Genomic DNA, 18,953 nt, shown 5'->3' with positions numbered 1-18,953 from the left:
GCAGAACCCGGCCGAGAGCATCACGCTCGGACAGGCCCCACACACGCCCCGACCCCGAGGGCGGCACGTATAGAAATATATACGTGTAAAATCACGTGCGGGTGCGCGCGCGCGGCGGCGGCCGCCTCACCGCGGCACAAGGCGAGATCCTCGTCGAGCGGCGCGCGCGGCCCCGGAAGCGGATGGGTGCGGGAGGCGGTCCCGGAAGCGCGGGGCGGGGCGGCGCGCGCGCGCGACGGTCGCTGCGCCGGCGGTTGCCAGGGCGCCGCGGCTCAGTATTATGGGATGCGGCGGGGGAATGGCGCGGGGCGCGTGATTTTGAACAAACACGGCGGCTTCGTCGCGGGCGCTGCCGCCGCCGCTGCCGCCGGGCGCGGTAACGGAGGGAAGGGGGTCGGCGGCGGCGCGAGGCGTGGAGAGCGTTCGTTGACGACGGCGGAGAGAGGCATCAGTAGCTGCGGAGGAGGAGGAAGAGCAAGAGCGCCCACCCGCCCGGTGAGTGCGAGGGGCGGGAAAACGGCGGCGGGAGGACGAAGGAAGGGGGGCGGGTACGGCCCCGCTGGCGGGGAGGCAGCGGCGGAAACCGGGAGGGAGCGGCGGAACGCTGACAGTCGCCTCCCGCTGGGAAGGCACAGGCCCGGCCCCGCTGGGCGCGCTCTCCGCGGCGGGGCGGGCTCCCGGGCGTCCCCGCCGACCTCCCCGGGCTTGCGGGGGTTAGCCGTCCCGGTCGCCCCTCAGCCGCGGGGGATGTCCTCTCGGTGGGGCTTATCGCCGCCGCTCGCTGGGATCAGTGCCGCCCCGAGCTGCAGCGGAGCGGCGGGGTTAAAACGGACCCGGGGAGCGGCGGGGAGGCTTCATCCGCAGGCCGGGGCGAGGGCTGTGCGGGCCCCCGCCGCCGTCCCCTTCCCTGCCGGTCCGGAAGCAGTTGGGGGTTGGCGGCGGGGCGGCTCGGGGGTGGGGGGCGCCCGCGGGCGGGGCACCGGGGCGGCGCGGCGGGGGCAGGTGCGGCGGGGGCGGGCCGCGGGGGGTGGCGGTGACGGGGTGAAAATGGCGGATCTTTCGAAATACGGTGGCGGCCGCTGATGGAGTCCGGCGGCTCCCGGCCGCCCTCGCGCCGCCCGCCGATGAGGTGAGGCCCCGGGGGACGCCCGGGGGTAACGGTCGCGGGGGGGGGGCGCCGTTGCTATCGTCGCGCCGTGCTAACGGTCGCGGCCGCCGGGGCCCGGCTCCTCCGGTCCGCGGGACACCGCATCGGCGGTGGGAGCCCTCGGGGCCGGCCGGTGCAGGATCCCCGGCCGTGACGGCGGCAGGAGGCAGCGGCGGATGGCTTAGGCCCGGGGACGCCCTGCTCGCCAAAGTGGCCGGTGTGGGCCGCCGGAGGGGACCGGTCTGTCCCCTGCGGACCCGCTGGGGCCGCGCCGGGCGGGGGCCGGCCTCAGGACGTTCTGCCTTTGTCTGCGGGGATGTTCGCTGGGGCTCTGCCCTGCGGAGCGGGGTGCGGTGGAAACGGCGGAGGGTGTTTTCCACGCTCCTTAAACTCACCCAAGTGCGAGGGTGTATTTGGGCTTTCAGCGTGCTGCTGCGCGGCTGCGGACAGCCTCTGAGCTCAACGGCAGTTTAGCTGGACCATCCTTTGGTGTAGTCCCAGCTTATCTCTTCATCTCTCTCGCTTGTTACGGAGTATATTGACAGTCAGAATGTATTATTAATTATTTGTCGCCTTGAGTTTAAAGCACATCGTCTACTAGTTATGTAATGTTTGGTGTGGAGGTTTTGAGTTCTGGAAGGCACTGAGGCACTGAGAGCAGTGAAATTAACTACTGGAACATAGTGTGAACAGAAGGAAACCTTTCAGATTTAAGATTTCAAGTGAAGGAAGAACAGGTATTTAAATGGTCTTTCATTAGGTTCATCCTTCTGAACAGTTGCTTGAAGTCTATTACAGTTATTGTAGAAAAGACTGAATATGGAAAATAATTTGGAATATTCTTTACAATGATTACATAAAGCTGGCAATAACAGACAATGCCTTGTGAGTGTGGTTAGCTTATGCACAACAGCTTTTTGGCTTATTAGAGTCAAGAAGAATAGTGGGTTATCAGCTGAGAATATTTCTTCCATTAGGGGAATCCTTGTGTAAAATAAAATACATTAGACTTGTCCTCTTCCCCTCCTTCCCCCAAGACATCCAGTTTACATATGCATCAGCAAGGGGTAGCTGTTGGTTACATGCCTTGCACAGACATGTATCAACCTACAGAGATATGTATGGCTGTATTGATCTGTAGGCCGAGCACTCCTAAAGGCTAGCTTGGAGAGTACGTTACAAAATACAGCACAGCTTCTCGAATGGGTTTAAAAGGTACTTAATGCTTGTTGTAATGCGGTAAGGTTCAAAAGTTTGTTCAGCTAGAATTTTTGAAAAGCTTTAGTGGTTTAGGTTGAGTATCTGCTAACCACAGGTAAATTTAAAGTTATGGCAATGAAGAGTGCTGTTAGATTTCAGCCTTATAGACATTATCTCATACGTTGGGATATCTTTTATCTTAGGTTTTGGAAAGCAGTCATAGCCCCTTAGATTCTTTTCCCTTACACTTGTTTGAAAAATAGTTGGGGGAGGGAAGTAAGGTAGATTGGGGTGTGTGTTTTGATTTCTGCTTCAGTAACAAACTGTGCTTTTATTTCACATGCTGTTAGAAGCACATCCTAATGTCCTCCAGAATTTGTATACTACAGTGGTGGCATTCATAACGAGTACTTAGGAGACAAACTCATGGTTGGTTTGGGTTATTTTTATTCTTAGCTGCAGGAGCTCCCAGTAAGAAGGGGAAACTGTTTCCTGATTCAAGGGTTTCTTGATTCAAGGGTTTGTATTTTGCCAGGCCTTACACTTGAGTAGCTTGGTTTCCTCAGTTGCTTAGAAAACCGGTAAGCAACATATGACTTTCAGTACAGCCCGTGACTAGGCTTGCTCACTTGACAACATTAGAAAACATAAAAGATTTTCTTGCACAAGGAAGAATGAGAATGCTGGAATAATCCTTTGATCAGTGATGGGGTGCATAGCTACATGATTCAAGAGATTTGGGTTTCCCATGTGTCCTGATCTGGATGTAGATTAGTGGCTATTTTTCCAACTTGTGTATTGTTCCCCTTCACAAGCTGTACTTCTGCAATCGAACATGTTGCTACCCATGTGAGAGTTATCTCCTTAGTTTTGGGCTCTGCTTTGATCTGTCCTACAAGTTCCAGGCACATACCCAATCGCCATCTATCTCTATGATCTGGTTGTTTGTTTTGTGTTTTTTTTTTCTTTCTTTGGGGTAACAGCAGTTTCTGCTATGGACTTGAGAAGCCTATCTGAAGAATGTTTTACAAACTTCTTTAGATGAATCTGTTGTTCCCGTGAAAAGTTTTTCAGGGTCTGCTTTTTTTCTCTATTTTTATCAGAAAGTTCCCAGTGGTCTCAGGTCTGCCTGCATTGCTTAATCTGTTCTCCCCCTCCCAAATATTTGAATGAAACAGGAGACAGTCTGCAAACAGGTGAAAGCTTTCTTTTTTAAAATCTAGTTAATTGTTGTAGTTCTGGGCAGAACTTTCCTAATGGCTTTTATAGTTTTTTACTTCCTTTCCGTGTTTTTTTCCATGTATTTGGGAGAAGATGTGGCCATGCACTGCTATAATCCTACGAGTGCTTGTTGCTGCTTTGCTGGTGAGGAAGATGGCTCTGCTCTTCCTTGGCAGCTTCTTTTTCTTCTATGCTTTCCCGTTTTTTTGTGCTTTGTAAGCACTTGAGCAGCTACGTGGCTTGCTGTAGTCTAGTATTCTGCCACCACTGAAGGAGTTGGTTATACTCTTCCCTTTCCCTCTGTGCAGGGAGTATAGATGCCAGGCTGGGAGGGGAGGGAGGTTCCTGGGTTTCCGCAGCCCTCTGACCCAGCTGAATTGTTGGTGCTGTTTTGAACTGAGCTTTGAACTGAGCTGTCTCAGCATGCTGACCCACCAGAATTTGTTCGCTACTCTGTGGAGTAGTTTTCTTCCTGGATGGAACACCAGTGTGAGCAGCATGGAGAAAGGGGGACAGTGACTGGCCATGGTTCGGTTTGGGTGGCTAGCTGTAACCTGGCTTGGTTCCTTCATCTGGCCTGCCCTTGCAGCTACATAAACGTTTGCTACCACAAGGAGGGAAAATTTTTGTCTAGGCAGATGCTAAAGGAGGACAGGAGAGCTTTAGCAGTAGTACTGGCTTAATATGCACAGGGAATTTGAGTATAAGGAAGGTAATGCTGCTGATCATGTCCACGCAGTGGTCAGAGTAGCAAAGGATGCTATTTCAAATAGCAGTGCAATAAAGATACTTCTAGGATGTTTTTCACAGTAAATCATAAAAAATTGTAGAAGGTGCTTGTTTTATTAGTATTTAATTACCGCGTTGTTGACAGATAAGGTTTTTTAGCTGTTGGTTTTCCTTTTAAAATTATAACGGAAGCTTAAATTACCCAAAACATGCCAAGGGAAGAAGGATCTCCTCATAACTGGTATGTGGGCAAGTGGTTGGTTTGTTTGGTGTTTCTTCAGCCATTCTCAAAAAGTATACAACTAGCACCTCTATTATAAACATGTCAGTGGTGACATGAGCTTAATCTGTCTTCCCATGGAAAAAAAAAAAAATCCTCCAAAACCTTAACTGTGTAATATAATGTCCATATCACTTGGTAACTGTTAATTTAAACACATAGGAGTTGCTAATTTGTTTACCTTGCCTCCTCCTCTGATATGCTGCACACATATGTATGGTGTGTCACATAGGGAGTGTTCACTTAACAGAATGCAGAGTAATGGGAAGGGAATAGTATGCATTGGTTGAGTGTGTTATGGTTGTCTTGGGAACTATTATTTTAAATTTTGAAACTAGAGGCGGTTAAATTTGTGATGAAGAGCACCTGATATTTTTTTAGTATTCCTTGTAACTGATGCAAAAAGACTGGATACTTACAGCATTTGATAAGGAGTAAGGTTGGGTTTTTTTTCTTGCTATATTTTGCCTTTGGTATTGGATTTGATAAATCTAGAACCATGATCCTCTGGGAACCATGCAGACAAACTGCCTCCATATCTTCTGTAGAAAGCGAAAAAGAGGATGGAAATTATTTTGACTGTTTCACATGCATATTTTGTTACTATGTTATATGCTTTCACTCTGCTGTTACATATGCAAACATGGTGAGTTTGCAGTCTTAGGTGATTAATTTTTCCACTTACCGGTGTTATAATCGTAGCTTTCTTGAAAATTAATCTTTTTTTCGTTTTGTGACGTGTTTCTTAAGACAATCTATAGCTCAGTAAGCTTAAACAAAAGACTTTAAAAAATGCAGTGCTGAGTGATTTTGTAACTGCTTTACGACAAACCTTTCCATTTTAGAGACAAAACATAGTGTCAAGTATGAAAATGAGGAATGCATGAAGTGAATGACACTATTTTAACCATTAATGGTATGGTAGCAAAATTGAAGGATGGCAATTAATTAGGAGAATTGCAGTACAGTAAAATCACCTACACGCAGTTGTGGTCTTTCATTTGATAATATGCCAGCAGTACGGGACAAATCTTGGGTATACATGTGCTTCTTGAAGGTTTTTCTAGCCAATGAGTGAAAACATGTACAGTGTCAAGAGTTTCTTAAGAACTGTGTTTCCTATCTTTTTGTGCCATTGATACTTGTGAATTGCAGTTGCCTGGAATAGTTGATGTGTGCTTGTATGTACTCGGCAAAAAGGGATGGAGAACACAGCAAACAAGGAGATGAACTAGCATGTTATTTATTTTCTTCTGTTTATAAAATGACCCAGTAAAATTACTTGTTTCTCTAAGATTTTTTTTCCCCTTGGAAATCAACTTAGGCTAAGAAGAGTGACCTTCACTTTCTTCACTGTAACTTGCTTCTGCTTTGCCTTTGTAGTTGTTCTATGTTGCTTACGCTAGCAAGCAGTCAAGAATCTGTGGGAACCATGAGTCTTGTATATTTATGTAGTGTATTCAGTCTTTTCTTGCAAGAAGTTTCTTCTGCTTGCTCATTTAACATCCAGAAGATTAAATGAAGAGTGGGTATTTTTCTGCTTGGAAGGAATAGTTCTGGTACCAGTGCTGTGAGCTGTCTGCAACAAAGGGACCAACAAGTCTCTAGTCAATTTAGAACCTACAAAGACTCTCACTTCTGTTTCCTGTGAAGAGGAAAAAAACCCCAACAATTGCATATGAGCTATAGATTCTCCCAGGAGGGAAGCAGAAAACATGAAAGAGGGAGGCTACTAGCAAATTTTTACCATTGCTACAGGAATGCCTGGGGAAAATAAGAAGAGGGTTATCTCTTAGTTGTCCAGATAATAACCCTCAACAATGCAGATGCTATACAATTTTTCACAAACTCATCCCATCGTCCCTTATAAGTTATATTGCTGATGTTCCATTGGTTTTGATAGACTGTACAGTTTGACACAGAGCTGTTTGAGTGCGCATTCTTAAGCGAATTCTTGGGGAATTTACTGAGGTGCTGAGACACCCTCTGATTTGGGCGTGTCTATCTCAATGGGGGGTATGTGATGCTTTAGCACAGTGTAGTGGTAGACTGGGACAGCTGAGTCACAGCAGATGACCTGCTGAGACTATAGTCAGCTTCAGTGTCCCATCCTAAATCAACACTCTTAATCTCCAATCCCCCCAATTATAAACTGACAGCAAAAGCTTCCTTTGTGTATACAGAGTTGTCTTATATATAGTAAAGAGGGAAGCTATGAGCTAAGTGATCTTGCAACATTAAAAAAAAAAAAAAACAAAAAAAAACCAAACCCCCAAACTGTTTCTGTGGAAAAACACAATTAAGGCTTTGAATATAATGGTTTCTTCTCTTGCTGATTCTGAGAATGAGGTGAACCTTCTGCATTCATTTCAACTCACACAGTGTAGTGGTAATTTTTCCGACTGGTGGTAGAGCATGTTTGTCATGGAAGTCAAACTAGGAAGGGTAACCTGTGAGGACAGAAAGGGGTATATTGAGCAGCACAGGGGGTGCATACAAAGAACTCTTCCTTCCAGGTGGCCTTGATATGCTGTCTGGAATAAAGCATCTCCAGGGATAGAGTAAGATACAGTAAGTATCTCTCCATGTTGCTTTCAGGATATTGAAAACAAAGGTTGTAAAAGGTGTGGTCCTAATCACTGAAAGGCACATCTCTGGCTAGTCCTGTCTGCAAGACCTTTTTTTTTGAGGTGCTTATCCAAAAGCTTAACTGTTGGTTTTCTTATGTACACCTAACGGAACTTCCCAGTTTGTGTTTCAGAAGCTCTTCAACTTTTTTGTTGTTATAAGTGAGACTTCAGAGGCCTGAAAAGCCTGCACTTAATGTGGCCCACATGGTTCTGGGGTAGACATGAAGGTTTAATTGAAATTCCCACTTCTGTTGAATTGATCTCTTAACTCAAAATCTTAATGTGGAATTTAATTACACAAAGGCAGTCAGCAATTGTACAATCTTGGTTATTTAAGTTTTTCCCAAGAGGAATATGGAGGTGCTTTATCTAGAGATTAAAGGGGGAGGGAGTAATAGTGTGTTTTGGCATCTGAATCCTGTCACAGTTTGCCTGTAGGCAAGCTGTTTATCTTCAACTGGGTCCTTCTGCAAGTAAATATATTCTGTACTACTTAAGTGTTGTGATGTTTAAGGCTGGTAGAGCTACTGAGATCTGCAGCTAGAAGCATGTTTTCTGGTGAATCACTGCAATATAACTGATGATCTGTTTTTGCTTTCAATGCTCCATGGGACTAAAAAATGAAGAAAGCCAACCTAAATTTCTAGGATAAGCTTAAAAAGCAATAGTGGCCATAACATAGTTCACTGCTATCCAAATCTTAACAGCACTAGCCTGAAAGCAGTGCAGTTTATGCTCTTAGATTTTTATCTGGCTTTATCTTTGGGTTCTCCTGACTTTGAAAAGAATCATATGGTTCTGTAAGACACACAAGAAATTAACTTTTCTGAACAAAATTTTTTTCTGTGCCATATTAGCATATTTTTGGTAATTAAATACCTCACTGAAATCAGTGTTGCATGTGGTTTTGTTTCAGTTAGAATGAACTTTGTATTGTACCTTCTAACTGAGCAGTGCTGCTGAAGTATGTGTGTAATGCACCGCATAACCATTGTGCTTCATGATTTGCAAAGTCTCAAAATTGGTAGGTTACAACTCTGTTGTGATGAACCTTTGCTCATAAATACAGCGCTAATATGCACTCTTGCCAAAATTGGTGGCAGCAAGCCTAACCTTAAAAGGTGCCCAATATGATAACACCTGTTAAAAGTCTACGGGAAACTCTGTATCAAGCCTATGATGGCCGTTTTCAGGCTTGTTTTAAGAGTGTTCTTGGTGTGATATCGCTGCGTGTTCTGAATTCTTCAGTAGCCCCATATTCAAAAAGCTTCTGGAATTTAGAAAGCAAGACCTTTATTTCGAGATATATTTAGAAGACTGAAACCTGCATTTCTTGGGCCTAGTGATAAGTATTCTTCACATCTATTAAGTTTTTTTGGGTTTTTTTTCAGTCATGCTAAGATCACTACATATATATTCATTTTAACTGCAGATTCTTAATGCTTTAATTTTGGTCACCTAAACACTGCAGAAAACAAAAGAATTTGAAGTTATTTTAGGGGTTATTTCTTTTGCTCGCACCACAAAGCTTGCATAGAACATAAGGTTAGAAATGCTTTGTTAAATGTGAAGGCCCTGGAATCTACAAACTCAAATACTGGATTGTTCATGGCAGTGAACACCTTCAGAATGTATTTAATGATCGTAACACCTGCGCAGTTTTATTTTTCAGCTTTTCTGCTATAGTGTGTTGTGGAAATGACTGAAACTGGCATGCAAGCCAAGGGCGTGGTAAAGTGAAATGTTCTGATTTTTGATTTCTATTTTATTTTTAGTTTGCACGAAACTCTGCTTGAAAGTAGAACATTGTTTCCAGTTACAGAAAGCAAACTGAACTGCTTTGAAGTGTTTTACTGCAATGAATGTTATTTCCAATTCTTTCCTGGAAAGTTGCTAAAAGTAAGGTGTGCGCTAAACAAGCAGTGTTTAAGACTTTAACCTTACCATGATAGCTTCTTTTTAAGAGAAAAGGAGGATGTACAGATGTGTATGGAAAATCTTTCTGTGGTCAACATTGTGCATTTGTTCGTAATCAAAGCATAAACTGCTATCTTCATTACTTCTCTAGTTCTGCCTTCTTAGCCTGGACATGCCAGTCATTTGAAAAATCTATGCATATTGATGTTATTTCTGCAGAACGCTGCAGTATTAGATCGTTCACATAATAGTAATGCCTTTGCTCTTCAGTGCTCTCTGGAATTTAATTAGCACTGGTGAGGATTAGACCCTTAAAGGGCACTAAGTTGTCCTTGGGAAGCAGATTTATCATCAGCTTGCTGATCCTGGTCCTTCTTCAGGACAACATGGAAGTCTTAAGTTTTTGGCCGCTGTGAGCCACAAATAGCAAATGCTGAAAGTGTCAAATGGTGGTTATGGGATAGATAGATGTCTATGCAAATTTGAAATGCAGACTAATATTAGTAAAATGGTATGGGTTTTCCACCTTCCTAACGGACATTTAACAAGCATGTGAGAGTTAGGTAACAGCTGTCAGCCATGCATAGGAAAGTAATTTGATCTTTAAATGGTTTCGTTTTGTAGATACTAATGATTCTGGGCAAGTGCTTGGAGTTTTGTTGGGTTTTTTTCAGTAACACTACTCAGTACCTCCCAATGGCTAGAATGTTCTTCCTTACTAATGTTGTTTTATAATTGGTGGTACATTTGGCAATGTAGTATTTTCTTCTTGTGATGAAAAGGGGGTTGTCCAGTCCAGAGTTAGATACCTGAGAGGTTTAAGATGCTGTTTTTTCAGCCAGCAATGTACTCATATGTACGTGTAAAGTAATTCAGCCATTTACAATTTGTATGACATGCTGCTTTCATCAAAAACTTAATTGTGGCATTTTTTCTCTTTCTCTCTAGCTTCCATTTTGCCTGAAATGTTCTCTGACTAAGGATTTTTGGTTCTCTGCTATATCTAAGGTCTTTGTTACTTTGATTGTAAAAAATGATTTTGTACTCAGCGTGTGTAATCTAATTTCTGTGGCAGCATGCTGTGATTCCTTGTATGTGATAATTAATTTTGATGTGAAGAAGACGGTTACAAGTCAAAGGATACCTGAGTCTTATTGTAACAGTGGTTGTGGTGAAGGAAGAAGATGTGGTCATTCTGCATGCATCACTTCTAAAGCTTTGTGTATGGTCAGCTGAAGATTTTTGTGGTGAAGGCAGTGTATTTCATATCAATATGTTTGTAAAAAAATTCTGTTTTGTAGACAAGGGGACACAAATTTTTGAAAACTTAAGTAAAAGATGTTTACAGCATGTCTGCAAAGCATCTTTTGTTCCCTTTTTTTTTTACTTATTGTCAATATTTTGTAGAGTTATACATCAATGATAGCTGCATGGGGAGCTTAGTGACTGTTCTATGGTTGAATAATTGCAGGATGCTTTTTCACTGCATTCCAAGAGTTGGAAGGTTAGGAAAGGAAATAGGAACGGGTGAATGAATTGCTCCTGCAGTGTTCCCACTGGATAGTACTTGGATCTCTTTTGCTGCAGCTTCCAACTACTTGAGGCTGGGTAATTTTAAACTGCGTAATCTAAGTGTTAATAGACCAAAAAAAAAAAAAAAAATCAGTTTTTCAGCTCTGCAGCCTTCAGGAGTTTACATATCACCACTGTTGGAGAGGGCAGATAAGCAGAAGCTGGAAAATTTGTAAAGCATTTAAGTACCTAAACTGATTGCATGTGGCTGACAGCATCTCATACTTCTCAGATAAATCTTCAAGGATCCATTCCATATTTCCCATACTTCCTTTGATGTCAAAGGCTCTTGCCTTTGTCCTAATGGATGGATTTAGGAATTAAATAAGTTGGTTTTAAACCTTCAATAGTCAAGAGAAATATTATGGTTTTATGAATGTAATATCCTATGAATATTGTGGGATTTCTGAGTTTAAAAATCCTCAAATCTGAGCCATGGCCTGCCAACAGTCTCCTGCTCCACCTTTATTTGGAAGAGAAGTGATGGTAGTGTCACATTTTTGTCTCTGCAATGGAAATGCCAAATGTTACCCCTTTTGTATTGGCTAACTGGTGGTACTGTATTCTTTTGGGCTTTCCCCCCACCTTTGTGCTTAGAGTCCATTGTACTTGCAGTGAACAATTCCTTGTTAGGTTGTTTTCTACCACTTTTGTGCCATTCATCTTACCCTAGTTTCGAGCCTCGTTCCCCCCCAGCTTGGTAAATCCTTTCAGAGATGCTGCAGCTATTGGTGTTCTCCGTTACACTTTGCAAATTATTAGGCATATGCCTTGATTCTCTTAAAACCTAATAACATCATCTTAACTTTATTGATCTTTGGAAAAGACTTGGCCTTTTGCAGCACCAAAGGTGTGTAGAGTCACTTGTAAGTCCCTTAATGCATGGATTATGACTTTCTGGGTTTGGGGAGCTGCAAAGCTGTCCTGCATTACACCCCTCAGGAGGAAAATTGTAATAATGAAGACGTGGTCATATTTCCACCTTCTTGTGGTTAGTGATGTAGTAACTAGTTTCATATGTGCTGGATATGTCCATGTGATTTGTCTCCTGGACGATCACCCCAGTGGTGACCTCTTGTGGGTAGGGATTTTTTTTGTGGTGTTTCATTGCTCCCCCTCATATTTTAAGGGGCTTTGTAGTTCCTGAGTCAGGAAGTTGTAAGTATTTGCCCTTTCTGTCTCTTAATAATGCTACACTTAAGTGTGTGCATCTATCCCAGCTTTAAAGAACTATCTGATGCTGTATCTGGCAAGGATACTTGGTTTCAGGTAGCATTTGCTTAGCACTCATCAACAGTTTTACTGATCCCAAGAGAATCCCTGCTATTTTTAGGAGCTATGCTGGACTTAAAGCATTTACAAAGCTTTTGATTTTGGGGTGGGTTTTTTTCCACTTTAAGATAGGTGCTCATGCAAAAACTGTTACTGGTTTGATTTCCCTATATTCTGGTGAAAGTGACACTTCAGCATTTAGTTTAAAATTAACACTACCAATGACTTAAGGCAGGTCTGTCCAGTGTTCTTAAAGCTGTCAAGTTATACCACAATCTTCCCATGGCTGAGCACCACTAGCCTGTGCTGTACTGCGAAGGGGAAGGGGACCACTAATGGGACTACAGGTGGTGATGAGTCCCTTGGTCCACTGCTTCACTGTGATGATCTTGCTAACATGCAGTACCATCCCAGGACATCCTGTCAAGTTGGTCTCAGCAGCCTTATTTCCAAGTAATGGGAATTTCTGAACAGTTTTCCTTGCAGTATGTACGTGCACTGATGATTTTGTAACATGTGCTCGTGTAAGTGCTGCACTCAAATTGCTCATGGTTACAGACTGAAACGTTAGCTATTCAGATCTTAGTGAAATGGGGGTGTTTCTAGAGATGTAATAAGATGCAGTTAGTTACTGTAATAAACTACAGGCGTTATGTTGTGCATTTTTACTTGTTTGCAGATCAGTGTGCTTTATTGATTCTCTTGATTTTGCTGTTTAGTGTGGCTGCTTTGCATGTTTTATCAAAAAAGGTATGGACAAAATCGATCTCAACACTAACAGTATTAGTTTCTTCAAGATTCTGCAGACATACTAGTGACAGAACAGGAAAAAAACAGATCAAAGTTCACAGGTATCTTGTCAGGCACCATTCTGTATATTTGCCAACAGTAATGTCATTCTTTATCCTCTTCCTTATAACTCTCCTTTACTCATTATGACATTATATATATATATTATTCTTTATTAATATCAAATATAGAAATCTGTGCTATGGATAACATGATCAGAGGTGGTTCACTCAAGCTGAGCCTTTGTCCCTGTCCTCCTCCTAACAGTACTCAGCATTTTCCAGAGTTGTTGACCCAAGACTTTGCTAGCAATATGCTTTAGTCCCTAATGTTTTTTATGTGTTTGTCTGGTTTGGTGTCCTGAGCTATGCTGGGATTGTCTTTTTTTAAACAAATCTTCATTAAATGAATTTCTTCTTGAGCTTTTAATTTAATTGTCTGGACATTATTTTGTAGGCTAAAATTATTTAGTAATGTGATCCTACAATTTTTGTGGAGTTTCCCAGTCTGATAGTGTGCTTATCCACTTCCTTAGATTATCTTTTTCTTAAAGTTTTGAGTTCAATAAGTGTAAACACCAATGCATCTTTTTGGGGGGTTGTCAGTACAGGTCTTGCATTATCAAGTGACTCAAAGCATAACTGCTGAAGTGAAGCAAACTTTTGAATTTTCTAACATAGTTAAAATAATTATCTACCCTGTCCTGAAAATCTCCAAGCTTTTAAAATCTTAAAAGAAATTGACATGCTTTTACTTCTGGAAATCACTTCAGTAGAGGAGCTGGAAAAATGGAAAATGTGTGTTTGGTGTAAAAGCATTAGAAAAAAATGAACAGCTGAATGGTTGAGAAATCCTGTCTAAAAACTCAGAAGTAAAATCTGCTGGGATGCTGAACCTGCCTTTGACGACAGCAGCTAGGATGAGACATTCATTGTTGCATTTCATGTATCTATTTCAGTGATATCCAATAAGCAATGAAGAAATACAGTGAGTGGGTTGTGTTGTGGTTCTTTTCTCACTGTTGTTGATGACGCTAGCTTGAATACTGTAAAATAATGAGACCTAATAACTAAAATCTTCCAATGTGTAAGCTGTTAATCCAGTAACCATGTAATGTAACTTGTCAGTTACTGACTCCAGACTCGATGTAATGTATTTATATTCCTTCTGCATTCTGACTTGGAAGTGGCTTGTTTGAAGTCAGAAAGCTGTTTAAAAAAACCCTGACTGCATTTTAATATAAATATCATTTCAACTAGATTTAATAACCGTTTCAACTATTTAACCATTTACTGCTTTGTAACATAACCAAATGCTGAGAATGAAGAATATAAGTAACTGTTGAGCAGTATAACTAGTTAAATATATGTAAATACTGTTAAAAGATACTAAGAATGACCTTTCTTTTCAGGAATAACATGTACAAATGCAAACCAGAAGTAAATGATTTTAAATTATTTGTCATTATTAAATCTGGTGATTTTTCCACTGACTTACATGATTCCCTCCTTTTCAAACATGGAGACAATCAGCATTTGGATTACAGTTGACCCTAGGAGTCTAATTTCTGGGTTCAAGCCTTGTGCTTATCAGTATCAAACAGGATGATGTGGTGGTTGTTTGGGGTTTTTTTTGTCCGAAATAGTTCAAAGTTGTAATATCTAATACACAAGCCCATGGAGGTGGTTGAGGAGATGATGAAGCAACACAATTCAGGAGAGCTAGTGGCCTTAGCATATGCTGAAACAGTCTGCTTTTACTAATCCTATTTTTGTATAATCTTTTTGTGTAATTGTGCAGTTAACCAATTTGACTTTAAGACAACAATATGATACTATTACTAATGTGTCCTTAGGGGTAAGCTGTTTTGTCTAGCACTGGTTACCAGGACTGGCATCACTGCAAACTGTACTGGCGTTACTTTGGGACAGATGCTTTCCAAAGGAGGTATTTCTGGCAGTGACATCAGATGACTTTGTATCTTTAAATGCCTGCCAATAAGTGAGTTCTGTGTGAGTTTGACCATCAGTCATCTGAACAAGTTCTTTCACAGCTCAGGCTTCTTGAGTATCGTGACAGTTTAGTATGGCTTGTATTCTGGAGGTGAGGGGAATCGGGATGGCACCCTTCATGATCAGGAAGGCTGTGCTGGAGCAAGCCAAGCTTGGCATGGAAACTGGGTAAATTACAGTAGAGGTTTTTTCCCCATCCTTCTACCTTGTGGGCAAAATGCAGTTTTTCTATAGTTAACTGCTTTGCAAAGTGTAACCACAGTGACTTAAGAGGAATCAATGTCATCTCAGCGTTTGGTCAGTGGTTTTTAGTGACACAGTTTTGTAATTATGAATGTCACTTAGTACAAATAACTCAGCTCTGCTTTTCCTAGCAAGCAGTAAACTGAATTTTCAAGGATCCCACCCTCTTGAGCTTATGAGTACTTGAGAGTGTGTACACATACCCATGCAGTGTGCTTGCCTGTCCAGTGCTCAAGCATGCTGATGGGGTCAGGAAATGGGGGGAAAAAACCTTATTAAGCTGATTGGTTTTCCTCCTCTGACAGTGATACAGTTTTAATGGGAATGATATACATAACCATTTACAGCAATGTCTTTAAGGTTTCTCAAGTGGGAAGTGACTCTGGCTTTGAATCTCATTGTAGGGTTTTTTCATATAAATTGGTCACTCTTACTAGTCAGCTTAAAAAATTCTGTTTTCTTTCAGATGGCATGTTCTTTTGTGTTTAGAACAAGTTTCAGATTAATCATGAATTATGTTTTCTTGTGAGTAATGAGAAAAAAATATTGACCTGCTCTTTTCCTGGCCAGCATAGAGGAATTATCTGTTCATTTTGGAAAGGCAGGACTTTGGCTTGGTCCATGGCTGTTGATTGAGCTTATGGGGTTAACTTAACAGTGAGCTGCCTGTTACTAAGCAGCTGTTTGGTTTTCTGAGATTTCTAAAATGAAGATTTGGTAAAAATTAACACCTGTTACATCTGGTATGGATAACAAGCCCCTTGAGGCAAGATAACCTGCTAATCAGTGTTGACATGTATGAGAAAAGCCATTATCATCTGTTGAATTTTTAAAGCTGTTTCACTCTCGCTTTATTTCAGTAAGCTTAAATGTCTGTGAACAAGGTGCCTGTATCTTTGGGAGGGAACACTACTGCTTTGTGTACTGTGTTGTCAAGGGTGGACTGGTAATCCGCAGCAAGTTAGTGCCTTGATTTGACTTCAATGGATAGTGTTGAAGAGGTTTGATATAAATTCTTACTGCAAGTAAATTTAGCTTAATGTGTTAGGTTTGGATAACAATTTTTTCATTATATCCCTCCTGCGCATGCACAATAGCTTCAGTCTGAAAAAGTTTCTGCTGCTACATTTTCTTACTTGGTAATATTATTCATAAAGCTTTGAAAATTATGGGGTTTTGGAAGCCAATAACTTTTTTTAATATTATTGCAGTACCTGCTCCCATCATCACTGCCACAACTGCTAAAATGGAGGTGGTTTCAGCAGAAGTCAACAACTTGCTCCCTGAGGAAATAATGGACACTGGTATAACTCTTGTGGAAGACGACAGCATCGAGGCAGTTATCGTGTCATCACCTATGGGAGATTCTATTCCCATGGAAACAGAACTGGAAGAAATGGTGAGCATAAGCTCCACTAGCGACTCCTCAGCTACAACTACAGTCACTGTCGCCACAGAATCGGTTACAGCACCCAGCAACCACTCAAGCGACACAACAGTGAATACTACAACCCCAAAAGCTGATGTGAATGCAGTAGTAAAGCCTACCTTTTCAAGCGGCCTCCATAAACTTGGTGCTCAGACCCCTGTCACTATATCAGCCAATCAGATTATTCTGAACAAAACTGCCGATATTAAAATAGGCAATCAGAGTATTAAACCAGATGGTCAAAAACTAATTGTAACAACTTTGGGCAAGTCCGGCCAACCTATTGTTTTAGCATTACCCCACAGCCAACTCCCGCAGGCACAGAAGGCCACATCCCAAGCCCAAGGTGGAGACTCCAAGGTACAAGGCCAGCAGATCAAAGTTGTTATTGGAGGTCGGTCAGAAGTGAAACCTGTTGTTGGTGTCTCAGCTTTGACGCAAGGAAGTCAGCTGATAAACACTGCGGCTCAGCCTTCTGTTTTGCAGACCCAGCAGTTAAAAACAGTACAGGTAAAGTGAGTTACACTGATGAGACATCTAAAAACAATTTTGTTGCTTCAACTGTTGTCCATTTCCTTCACTGATTGACACATGGTTGCTTTTAGCCTTTGCATTTATTCCTTGTATTAAAAATACAATGCTGCTCTTAGCCCATGCTTTCATCTGTGGATGCTTTTACCATTTTATGCCCTTTACCTCTAGCTACTGTCTAGAAATTTAGGATTTGCCCCAGAGAAAGTGCACTATTAAAATTCAGTAAATTGAAGAGAATTTTCCTATTATTTTCATTTTATAAGAAATAATTCTACATGCTTTCAGGAAGACAGAATTGAATTCTAGATGCCTGTTCTTTATTCAAAGTGTACACTGTTTTACTCTGTATGAAAGAGTAGCTTCTGCCATTTAGTTTGTTTAAATAAGCGCTCTGAAAAAAACCTTCCATCATTTCAAAAAGAACATCTATATCTTATGTGCCTCAAATATAATTAAGCTTGTTAATAGATACTGATAGACTAGATGCTATCGTAAGCTGGACACTTGAAGGTCTTGTTCCCAGTCTCTGGCATGAATCTCAAGATATTTGAAACCATAGAGAATCTACTGGGATCTGAAAATGTGTTGAAAAGACTTGGGTTATGACCCAAAGGGTCTGATGTTCATCTGGTATATGGCAGAACTAAATGTGAGTGACTTTGTTCTAGTTGGCAGTGAGGCAGAAATGACAGTGAAGGAAAAGTAGAACTCAATGCAGGGTATTTATTTTACAGTCTAAACAAAATGAGAAATTTAAGTATGCTTCTAAAAATTAATTTGCTTCACATGAAAAATTACAGACTTAGCTGAGTGGTAAGTTTCCCAACTAGTATTTTGTGGCAAGCAAATGTGAGCTACTCTCAAGATGTTTTAAAGCTGCAGATGATCCCTGAACTGATTTCTTTCTCCTTTTTTGTTGCTACATCATACCAGTGGAAAACGTGTTTAATAATAGTTGTTTGAAATGTATCCATTTTCTTAAGTGACTTTTATTTTTGTACCTTGATCATTAATGACATGATTGTCATTATAGCTTTCAAAAAAAGCCTTTGCTTTTGACTCAGAACAGAAATGTTTAAGAGTGTATCAGTTCCTGTTAGTTGGCTTCAGTCACTTACTGCCAAGTGACAGATACTGGAAACTGAGGAGAATTACTTAGCTGTGATTTACTTATTCTTGCATGAGATGACCTGTACCTTCAGTGACTGAAAAACAGTGACTTGGCAATTGACCTTTGCTGTTTGTCATTAGGAATTCTACAGGTTCCTTAATAGAAGCTGTTACAAATGGACTTGCATCCATTTATAAATCTAGTTAATTGCAGTTTGAGTAAATTTGCGTTGTTGTGGTCTCTTTATTAAACCTTTGCTTTCATTTGCAAAACAGATTGAATTGTTAACACTTGGCATTCTTTTTTTCCTATAAGGAGAGGAGGAAATAGAAATGCAAAGCAAGAAGGCAGCATTTAGTGGTTCTAAGTACCTGGTACTGCAAGGAAGATAATTACATTAGCACTTCCTAGACAGTGCTTTTCCCTGTAAGATATTAGTGAAGTATCAGAGGGATATATGAGGCTAGGCAAGAAATTCATGGTCTATGCTATCATTAGTAGCCCATGCCTTGAGTCCCTAGCTTAGAAAATGAAGTCATGCATTTACCCTGTTATCCTGAACAAGCCTCTTAACCTTTCAGTAAGAGAAAAGGAAGCTGTGAATGCCTCCCAATAGTCTTGTGTAACTTACCTCCTTCTGGGTTTGTGAACCGAGTATTTCAGATGCAAGGCAGCACAGCAGTTTGACTTGGTGCTGAAAAGTGAATTGATGAAGAGAGCTTTTTATCAACTCATCTTTTAGTTCCCTTTACATTCTCACTGTCATAGGGGCTTTGCAGGTCATCAGAGAAACTCAATTAGCCTTGCTGTAATCCAGTTGTGACATTTGAAATTTCAGCACTTTAGAAAAGGCATAGTTGATAGAAT

The 18,953-nt window shown here is 41.5% G+C and overlaps 1 protein-coding gene across 5 annotated transcripts in view; it reads left to right on the top strand.

The window, feature by feature from the left end:
• The first annotated feature begins 248 nt into the window (after window positions 1-248).
• The window catches only part of LIN54 (lin-54 DREAM MuvB core complex component), a 41,415-nt gene continuing 22,710 nt past the window's right edge, over window positions 249-18,953 (top strand). For 3 of the 5 annotated variants that reach the window (XM_074904918.1, XM_074904920.1, XM_074904921.1), the window contains exons 1-2: window positions 249-495; window positions 16,224-16,951. In XM_074904918.1, coding sequence (XP_074761019.1) covers window positions 16,259-16,951 — 693 coding nt within the window. In that variant the 5' untranslated portion in view covers window positions 249-495; window positions 16,224-16,258. Of the gene's footprint in view, window positions 496-1,041; window positions 1,130-16,223; window positions 16,952-18,953 lie in introns of those variants that run through there. The other 2 variants (XM_074904919.1, XM_074904922.1) reach the window with 2 other exon arrangements.

Source organism: Athene noctua, chromosome 4 (assembly GCF_965140245.1).
Source record: "Athene noctua chromosome 4, bAthNoc1.hap1.1, whole genome shotgun sequence".
NCBI lineage: Eukaryota > Metazoa > Chordata > Aves > Strigiformes > Strigidae > Athene > Athene noctua.
This window is presented reverse-complemented; position numbering and strand designations above follow the sequence as displayed.